At 39.8% G+C, this 11,153-nt stretch overlaps 1 protein-coding gene across 1 annotated transcript in view; it reads right to left on the bottom strand.

The window, feature by feature from the left end:
• Positions 1 to 225: 225 nt before the first annotated feature.
• TNNT2 (troponin T2, cardiac type) overlaps positions 226 to 11,153 on the bottom strand; it is a 47,153-nt gene continuing 36,225 nt past the window's right edge. Inside the window, exons 6-8 of the mRNA XM_077484451.1 lie at positions 10,772 to 10,881; positions 3,117 to 3,207; positions 226 to 276 (exon numbers count right to left, since the gene is read on the bottom strand). Coding sequence (XP_077340577.1) covers positions 226 to 276; positions 3,117 to 3,207; positions 10,772 to 10,881 — 252 coding nt within the window. The remainder of the gene's footprint in view (positions 277 to 3,116; positions 3,208 to 10,771; positions 10,882 to 11,153) is intronic.

The raw sequence follows: 11,153 nt of genomic DNA, 5'->3' as shown, positions 1-11,153 counted from the left end.
GGGCTACTATGCGATGCATAGTAGTCCATTATGCTTTACCTTTGCAGGGAATCAAAGAGGAAGTAAACCCATCAGGGTTTACTTCCTCTTTAAGTGATGTGTAATATGTCAGCAACACATACAGTTTGTACATGAAACAATACTGAAAATATTAAATATTTATATATACTGTATATACGTATATGAATATATTTTAATATATAAACATATAACTTTTAAATCTGCTTACAGTTTCTGTTTCTGGTGGTCAGTGACTCGATTTATCAGAACATTAATCTGCAAGAAGGGGAAAGATTTGTTTAGAGTAAAAAAAATCTCAAGAAATACTTTAAGTACATAAATAGTAAGAAAGGGAAATCAGATTACATTAGTCCCATAAAGAATGTTAAGGTAATCTAGTTATTAAGGATGGAGAGATATTAAGGATGGCAAAGGTATTGAATTGTTTCTTCTCTTCAATCTTCACGAGGGAATCGGGGGGCTTCAGTAACCAAAACTGCAGTGTTTATCCTCATGACATGTCACAGGAAGAACCCTCATGGCTAACAGAGGACAGAATTAGAAATAGACTTGAAAAAACATAACACTAATATGTCACCGGGACCAGATGGCTTGCACCCAAAGGTCCTTAAGGAATTCAGTCAAGTAATTGCCAGACCATTGTTTCTAATTTTTACGAATAGTATACTGACTGAAATGGTACCAGCTGATTGGAGAAAAGCCAATGTAGCACCAATATTTAAAAAAGGGCCAAGATATATCCCTTGGAATTACAGACCAGTTAGCCTAACATCAATTGTATGCAAGCTCTTGGAGGGGATGATAAGGGACTATATACAAGATTAATGGCAACAGTATCATTAGCAGTAATCAGCATGGATTCATGAAGAACCATTCTTTCCAAACCAATTAACCTTCTATGAGGAGGTAAGCTGCCATCTATATTAAGGAAGGTCCATAGATGTGATGTATCTGGATTTTGCAAAAGCATTTAATACAGTACAAACAAACAAAACGTTTACTGTACAGTAAGGTCCGTTGGCATGGACTATAGGGTGAGTACATGGATTGACAACTGGCTACAGGGGCGAGTTCAGAGGTTAGTGATAAATGAGGAGTACTCAGAATGGTCCAGGGTGGAAAGTGGGGTCCCTCAGGGTTCTGTCCTGTTTAATTTATTCATAAATGACCTGAAGGATGGGATAAACAGCTCAATCTCTGTATTTGTGGAAGATACTAAGCTAAGCAGGGCAATAAATTCTCCACTGGATGTGGAAACCTTGCAAGAAGATCTGAACAAATGAATGGGATGGGCAATTACATGACAAATGAGGTTTAATGTAGAGAAATGTAAAATGTAATGCATTTGGGTGGCAAAAATATGAATGCAATCTGCTGATTGGGGGGAGAACCTCTGGGGGAATCTAAGATATAAAAGGACCTGGGAGTCCTAGTAGATCACAGTCTCAGTAATGGCATGCAATGGCAAGCTGCTGCAAGCAAAGCAAACAGAATATTGGCATGCATTAAAAAGGGGATTGACTCCAGAGATAAAACGATAAAACGATAATTCTTCCACTCTACAAGACTCTGGTCTGGCTGCACCTGGAGTATGCTGTCCAGTTCTGGGCACCAGTCCTCAGGAAGGATGTGCTGGAACTGGAGAGAGTCGAGAGAAGGGCGCTGACCCTAATAATCCCGTTGATAAACCCAAAAAATTTAATGAATTGATATATTATTCAATTAAATGCTCTAAGTGAACAAACAGATATGATCCCACAACCAAAGTGAAGTGAATAAATAAAATTATGTAAAATTAATTGAATATACAATCAGTACCAATTATTGAAAATGAATAATAATTAATAAGAATAAATGGGTGGAAAAAAATCTCAGGTGATAATAAAGGTTTTCTTGAAGAGAAAGTTCAAATAATAGTCCAAATAATAGATGAGTATGATGAATCATGCAATCTTCCGTCACCAATAAGTGCAGACCACCGTAAAAAATGCACGCTTACCAGATGGTAAGCATCAACAGCTTGCACACACAACACCCAACAGGGTCCCAATAGCAGATCCCATATTAGCAATTAGGAGGACAGCAGGTCAGGGATACACACCCCCAATGGTAAGCCAGGGAGACTCCCAATCGTAGAGCAATGGTCACTGAATTCTTTCCAGAAGTGTTGAGCCTGAGCACCTTCCAGGATCCCTGTGCTGTTCACCAGTGGGTCTCAACCTCAGTCCTCAAGTACCTCCAACACTACAGGGTATTATTCATTTTCAATAATTGGTATTGATTATATATTCAATTAATTTTACATAATTTTATTTATTCACTTCACTTTGGTTGTGGGATCATATCTGTTTGTTCACTTAGAGAATTTAATTTAATAATATATAAATTCATTTAATTTTTTTGGTTTATCAATGGGATTATTAGTGTCAGCACAGACACTTTTTCTTTTTTCTCTGTATTTTTGTGTGTATCACACTCAGTAGCTGCTGCTATATATGTTAGAATATATTTTTTCACTAGGTAGGTAGGAGCGTAGTATTTTTTCCTTTTCCAAAACTAATAAAGGGGCTAGAGGACATTAGTTATGAGGAAAGGTTACAAACACTGAACTTGTTCTCTCTGTAGAAGAGACACTTGAGAGGGGATATGATTTCAATGTACAAATACCGTACTGGTGACCCCACAATAGGGATAAAACTTTTCCGCAAAGCGGAATTTAATAAGACATGTGGCCATTCACTAAAACTAGAAGAAAAGCGGTTTAACCTTAAAGTGCGTAGAGGGTTCTTTACTTTAAGAGCGGTAAGGATGTGGAATTCTCTTTCACAGGCAGTTGTTTCAGTGGGGGGCTTTGATAATTTAAAAAAACTATTACATAGGCATCTGAACAACCACAACATACAGGGATATACAATGTATTACTAACATAAAATCACACACATTGGGTGGGCTTGATGAACTTGTGTCTTTATTCAACCTTGCCTAGTATGTAATATGTAACTATGTATTAATAAACACCGTTCGTGGGATTCTATTACTCCAATATTCCTAGATTTTATTTGGTTTATAGGATTTTGCAAATACAGAGCACTTACCTCATATTTCTGCAGTTTGAATTTCTCTTGAAGGTCAAATTTCTCAGCCTCCAGTTGATATATCCGGTCATATAGAGACTGAGCTTGTGCTCTATGTAAAAAAATAAGAATATAACATGTGATTAAGCCTGTGTTGGTGGGTGGTGATGAGAGAATATTCATCATTCTACACAAATATGATTGTTCTGGACTGTATGAATTATGCTGAAACATGGATATTGTATATGTTGTTACAACTTATAAACACGTTTCACACTAAATTCATTGTGATACAGGAAGTTATTTTCTATCAGTTAATGTGATAATATTCATATTACTATTCATACCTCCCAACTTTCTAAAATGGGACACCTACAGCATCTTACAATTTTGTAAATATTTTATTATATCTTTTTATGTGACAAGAAATGACACTTTGCTACAATGTAAAGTAGTGAGTGTACAGCTTTTATAACAGTGTAAGTTTGCTGTACCCTCAAAATAACTCAACATACAGCCATTAATATCTAAACTGCTGGCAACAAAAGTGAGTATGCCCCTAAGTGAAAATGTCCAAATTCGGCGCAATTAGCCATTTTTCCTCCCCGTTGTCATGTGAATCGTTAGTGTTACAAGGTCTCAGGTGTGAATGAGGAGCAGGTGTGTTAAATATGGTGTTATCGCTCTCAATCTCTCATACCAGTCACTGGAATTCAACATGGCACCTCATGGCAAAGAATGCTCTGAGGATCCGAAAAAAAGAATTGTTGCTCTACATAAAGATGTCCCTATGCTATAAGACGGTTGCCAAGACCCTGAAACTAAGCTGCAGCATGGTGGCCAAGACCATACAGTGGTTTAACAGGACAGGCTTCACTCAGAAGAGGCCTCACCACGGTCGACCAAAGAAGTTGAGTGCACATGCTCAGCATCATATCCAGAGGTTGTCTTTGGTAAATAGACATATGAGTGCTGCCAGCATTGCTGCAGAGGTTGAAGGGGTGGGCAGTCAGCCTGTCAGTGCTCAGACCATACACCGCACACTGCATCAAATTGGTCTGCATGGCTGTGCACGCCTCTTCTAAAGAGAATGCACAATCTTGAGACCAAGATAAATCTATTTGGTTCAGATGGTGTCAAGCGTGTGTGGGGGCAACAAGGTGAGAAGTACAAAGACAAGTGTTTCTTGCCTACAGTCAAGCATGGTGGTGGGAGTGTCATGGTCTGGGGCTGAATGAGTGCTGCCAGCACTGGGGAGCTACAGTTCATTGAGGGAACCATGAATGCCAACATGAAACTGTGACATACTGAAGCAGAGCATGATCTCCTCCCTTCGGAGACTGGGCCTCAGGGCAGTATCCTAACATGATAATGATCCCAAAAACACCTCCAAGACGACCACTGCCACTTCTAAAAGAAGCTGAGGGTAAAGGTGATGTACTGGCCAAGCCTGTCTCCAGACCTAAACCATATTGAGCATCTGTGGAGCATCCTCAAACAGAAGGTGGAGAAGAGCAAGGTCTTTAACATCCACCAGCTCAGTGATGTTGTCATGGAGGAGCTGAAAAGGACTCCAGTGGAAAGCTGTGAAGCTCTGGTGAACTCCATGCCCAAGAGGGTTAAGGAAAAGCTGGAAAATAATGGTGCCCACACAAAATATTAAAACTTTGGCTCAGTTTGGACATTTTCACTCAGGGGTGTACTCACTTTTGTTGCCATTGGTTTAGACATTAATGGCTGTGTGTTGAGTTATTTTGAGGGGACAGCAAATTTACATGGTTATACAAACTGTACACTTACTACTTTACATTGTAGCATAGTGTCATTTCTTCAGTGTTGTCACATGAAAAGATATAATAAAGTTTATATATGATATATAAGTTGATATATGAGTTTGGTAGTGTCCCCCTACCTTCCCTGTTTAATTACTTGTCTATAAATGATCTTCAATGTTGAATTTTGTGTATCCACATTCATTTATTTATTTATTTATTTCATCTGTGTATACATGTTATAATGACAGCTTTTACCGACACCGTAAAAATGTCCTACATGGATACTTAGTCATCAGGGTTTTTGGTACACGCCCACTGGCCGACCGATGTTGTTTCCGTGTTGGGCGATTGGTTGTCTGGGCGGTGCTTGGTCCTTTTCTTATTCACGGGAACTGCGATGCGCCAGCGGGTCCTCCCCTCCTCCCCTTTCACTCTTGATTGGGAGGCTCGGGCAGACTCCACTCTGCGCATCGGCGCCACGCCACCCACGTCGTGCGTGCGACGTTAGTTTTTGACGTCATCACGCAGACGGAGCTTTATAATTTGATGTCCTAGACACATTGTATATGGAACCATATCTACCAGTTCTTGATCTATTATTATATATTGAATTTTGTTTTACATCTATTAGATGCATTTTTACCTTGTGGATATATCTGTCGATGTCGGGCATGCTGTCATAGGCATCATTATGCCACATTACCCTACTAACTTAATTATTACTATTATGTGCAGTCAAATGTGGATACTATATATCATGTTTTTATTGTATTGATGTCTACATATATTATGAATTTGATTTACTTATAACAAATAGTTTTTTATCGAATAATGATTAAAATAAACAAACATGTTAAAATTCTCTTTTACTATCCAAGTGCTTCATTTAAAGTCCCACTCCCCCTTTTTTTGTACATATAATAAAGTATTTACAAAAATGTGAGGGATGTATTCACTTTTGTGAGATGCATGCCTCCTTAAATAAGTATTATACAAAAAATGATTGATTAAACCCACAAGTGCTTTTTTTTGCCACTACTATTGCTTCATACTGGCTTTGAAATGTACAAATGCAGCATCAATACATGCCATTGCCAGAAGGTTCTCTGTGTCTCCCGAGACAGTCTCAAGAGCAAGAGATAGATTTCAGGAGACAGGCAGTTACTCTAGGAGAGCTGGACAGGGTCGTAAAATCTTCATGAGGGTGGCCTGAGGTCCCAACATCTTCTAGTGGGCCCTGTAGGTTCTGCCTGGCACCATGGAGCTCGATTGACATTTGCCAATGAACACCAGAATTGGCAGGTCCACCACTGGTGCCCTGTGCTTTTCACAGATGAGAAGGGATTCACTCTGAGCACATGAAACAGATCAGACGTAAGGGCATAAAGAAGCCGTGGAGAACGTTATGCTGCCTGTGACATTATTCAGCATAACTGGTTTGGTGGTGGGTCAGTGATGATCTGGGTAGGCATATTCATGGAAAGACGCACAGATCTCAACAGGCTAGACAATTGCACCCTGACTGCCATTAGGTAACGGGATGAAATTGCTGGACAAATTGTTGGACCCTATGCTGGTGCAGTGGGCCCTGGGCTCCTCCTGGTACACAACAATGCCCGGCCTCATGTGGCAGGAATATTCAGCCAGTTGAAGGATGAAGGAATTGATACCATTGATTGGCCCCCACACTCGCCTTACCTAAATCCAATGGAACACCTCTGGGACATGTTTCAGTCCATTCAACGCTGCCAGGTTTCACCTCAGTCTGTTCAGAAGCTCAGTGATGCCCTGGTCCAGATCTGGGAGGAAATATCCCAGGACACCATCCGTCGACTCGTTCGCAGCATGCCCTGACGTTGTCAGGCATGCATACAAGCACGTGGGGGCCATACAAACTACTGAGTACCATTTTGAGTTGCTGCAATTAAATTTCAGCAAAATGGACTGGCCTGCTGCATTGTTTTTTTACTTTGATTTTCAGGGTGTCTTTGAATTCAGCCCTCCGCAGGTTGATAATTTTCATTTCCATCAAACGATGTGGCATCCTTTCGTTCCTAACACATTACTCAGTCCATATCAGTATAGATACCCAGCATAATATTTCCCCCCGTTGAGATCTGATGTGTTTTCAAAGTGTTTCTTAAATTTGTTTGAGTGTATATAGATCAGACCAAAATGAGGGACAAATGAGGAGGTAGGAGGGACAGAGGGGCTTTGGGGTTGACTTACTAAAGGCAGAAAGACTGTGCACTTTGCAACTCTGCTTGCAACTCCAAAGCTTAGTAAATGAGCAGACACTCTGCTGACTTCCATCATCCAATCATGTGCAAGCAAAAATGCTGTTTTTTTATCTTCCTTGCACGTGATTGGGTACTCTTTGCAAAGTGAAGCTTTATCTCATTTACTAAGCTCTGCTCTTTAGTAAATCAACCTCTCTGTTCCAAATCAGGGACAGTTGGGAGCTATGAGTATTACTTTTCATAAGTGAAATCACAATAAAATGCCTTTTAGTCTGCAGGGGCAGGGCTGTAGGGTGGTGAAATCCATAGCAGATTTGAAGTGCTTGTCACATCACTGTCAGGTTCTTTATGTCCCAGACTTTTAATAATCCCCACTGCTAGTAACACCTTGCAGGCAAGTTGCGCATAAGCACAACATCCAGTATTCCCTATGCAGGAGAGAACAAGGGAGGATGACAGTGCTACCACAGCATAAAGAGCCTATGGTTACGTTTGTCAGCTTATTTAAGGAAGGCCATATACTACAGAAACTGACATGATCACCAAGTGTTTTATATACCTTTACTAACAGCATTGCAAACAACTCAAGTCAGCCATTTACAGAAACAATCTGATTGGGTCAGTATACACTTTAATTATGACTCCATGGCCTTTTTTTTGCCCTGAAACCACATGATTATATCACAATAAACTTGAAGTCTACTAGATTAGCTGTATGTGTCCATGTCTCATAATCTGCACTTTTATCATAAAGGATCCCATCTAACATATAGCCCTACTGCAACAGCACTCACATTTCATACGGTAGTTAACCTCCTCATCACATTTGAATATCAGGTGATATTTCATACAAATGTCAAGCTTGACCCTTTGTACTACATCTCAATACCACTTGTCTATTCATAATACCGTTTTAAAAGTTGTCAAAACAATGAAGCACATGTAAGCTATTATTTCTACCTCCTGCTGGTAGAAATGACAGCTCATATGATGCTATCTACAGAATATATGCATGTCTTTTAGGATATGCAAATATAACAATGTGTACTATGAATTGGCCCACAATAGCCATTAAGTAATCATTTTCTAGGGTGGTATTGTTCTGGGTTGCCATACATTATTATATAGTGTACTACCTTAAAACAGAACTTTACTGATAGCAACTTGATGAAAAATAATGTTCTTTAGCAAGGAACATACATTCCGCAATAATAATTATGCTACCAAAATTAGTGTGTGCTGTAAGGTGCTTCCAGCATCGCTCCTGTTTCTTTTTGCCAGTGGCTGCCATTTTGCTGAAGCCCAAAGCCCCTGAACAGCAGTAAATCTTTAGGCTGTCAGCAGATCAGCATTTAGTGGCTATGAATTTTGACACAATGCCAAAAAAGGAGAGCAGCTGAGCATGTGCAGAGCAGGGTGAGACAGGGTATTACTGGAATTTAAACAGTATAGGCACTTATGTTTAATGTTTTACATAGCTATTCCTGCAGGGGTCAACCTGGAAGGATTTAGAAGGACTTAATATTCTGACAAGTGTTTCAATGTAATGTACAGTGTCTCCACCAAACTCCACTGGAGGAGGGGGCAGTTTTAAGTGATTTACAGACCTCAGTCTATTAACTTCCAGTTAAACTCATTGACTACTATGATAAAAATGAAGGGTAGTTTAAAGCAATTACCTGAGATCAGCCATGTTCAACTGGACCAGGTATTAGGGAAGTTACTGCTTTGAAACATAGACAATTCAATAGACATATAGAATAGCAGGTCTACTAACTACGGTAAGTTCTCTCAACACAGCTAGTAGCAAAAGGGCTTAATCATTACACAGTACTCAATTCTCATGGTGTTGGAAAGAACTTCTTTAATCCAGCTTAGTAGTTCTCTTTTCGTGCACTATAATGTGAGTTCTGTTATAGGTTCCTCTATCTTTTCTATAACTTTCCTGTTGCATTGACCTACCTTCAGTAGTTTCATTATGCATTAAAGATCACAAACAAATGCAGAGCATTTCATGTGTTAAGTTTAGTACCGTGTCCTTTTCTGAATAGTAACACCAGCAGTTAAAGTGGTATTAAATCCAAAATGAAAAAAAAAAAATCAATATATTGCAGCTTACAAATCATTAGATGTGCTGGCTGCATTTGTTTAATTTTTTTTTTCAGCTTTTTCGCTCGGTTTTCACCTAGTTATCTAGCCAGTAACACACCACCTGTATTAGAGTGCCCCCACTCTGGATGAAGGAGCACGGGGGGGCACCTTTGAACAGCAGCATGTCAGTCAGGGGGGAGAGGAGTGTAAGTACAAGTGGATTTAAATACACTGTCAAATTTAAGCCAGACTCTAGCTAACACTGCAGTTCTACAAGCAGTTACAGCAACAGATTTTTTTTTCTTTTGGGATAAAGGTTTTAAATGAATAAATAAAGCTGATCATTGTTAGCACCCCTGCAAGTGGTAAATGTGGTTTGCCTAAACACAACTGATATATTTGCAACAAGACTTGTTCTTTTGAAAAACATTAGACTTAGAGCCGGTTCACACAGGGTCGACTTGTCAGGCGACTTAGCCGTCTGACAAGTGACGAGGGACTCAAGTCACTCCGACTTAGAAAAAGGTTCCTGTACTACTTTTGGGGCGACTTCTGGCGACTTGCATTGACTTCTATACAGAAGTAATTTTGCAAGCCGCTGCTGAAGTTGTGTGCAGGTCGCCAGAGGCAGTCGCGCTGCAAGTTGTGCTGCCCCTCTGTGAACCGGCTCTTACTGCCCAGATCACCAGGGAAAATAAAATAAAGCCTAAAAAACGAAACTATCACATCTAAGAATTGTTAAGCTGCAACATAACAAATGTTTGCTTTGTGGTTTAATACTATTTTAAAGTTTTATTGCAGCACTAACATTGTCTTCACATCTAAGTCTTATGCCCTGTACACACGGTCAGAATTTCCGACGGAAAATGTGGTGTCGGAAAATCCGATCATATGTGGGCTCCATTGGACTTATTCCGTCTGAATTTCCGACGCACAATGTTTGAGAGCAGGATCTAAAATTTTCCGACAACAAAATCCGATCGTTTAAATTCCGATCATGTGTAGACAATTCCGACGGACAAAGTGCCATGCATGCTCAGAATAAATTAAGAGACCACAGATATTGGCTACTGGCCCGTTTATAGTCCCGACGTACGCATTGTACATCATCTCGTTAAGAACGATTGGATTTTCTGACAACTTTGTGCGACCGCGTGTATGCAAGACAAGTTTGGCACAAAATCCATCAGAAAAAATCGAATGGATTATGCTGTCGGAATGTCCGACCGTGTGTACAGGGCAATAGTGGTGCAATGTCCTCCTCTTTCTTACAGTACAAAATTCGCCCATACACACATGGCACATCTTTCATATGTGTGGGGTGCCACAGAGACATTATATCACAACAAAGACTTCTGTAGAGTTTATAACTTAACTACAGCAAAAGTAGATCCACAGATCTCCATCAGTGGTCACCATAAACTATTGAAGCCAGACATTGGCTTAACATGTGCTCCTTTGACATAGGTTAGCATGGTTGTGGGGGAAATGAATAACTTATTTTAATACAAACATCAACATGTATGTTTTTTTATTGGTATAGTGATACCTTGAAAGTATAGTTACTTACTTCAGATTTTCTTGGTTCATATTCTCAATGTTAAGTGGTTGTCTTCTCTCAGTTAAAATCATTTTTTTCTTCTCTCTCTCTGTCTGTTTTTTTCCTCCTCTCCTTTCTGTCTAAATGATGAAAACATATAGACTGTATCTGAAATCAGGCCCTTTGTATCCTTTCCACAAATCTAGACTTAGGCTCCATGCACACTAGCTTAAAATGATACTAAAGTCTTGTTTTGTTTTATTTAAAAATAGCAAACATGTTATACTTACCTGCTCTGTGCAGTAGGTTTTCACAGAGCACCTCAGATCCTCCTCTTCTCGGGTTCCTCCCTCCTGTCGAGTGTCCCCACAGAAAGCAGCTTGCAATGGGGGCAACCAAGCTGAGACGCAGC

This window comes from Lithobates pipiens, unplaced genomic scaffold (assembly GCF_037356315.1).
Source record: "Lithobates pipiens isolate NorthernLeopardFrog02 unplaced genomic scaffold, aLitPip1_a1.2 Scaffold_16, whole genome shotgun sequence".
NCBI classification, from domain to species: domain Eukaryota; kingdom Metazoa; phylum Chordata; class Amphibia; order Anura; family Ranidae; genus Lithobates; species Lithobates pipiens.
Note: the sequence above shows the minus strand (reverse complement) of the source record. Positions and strands in the feature narration are given on the sequence as shown.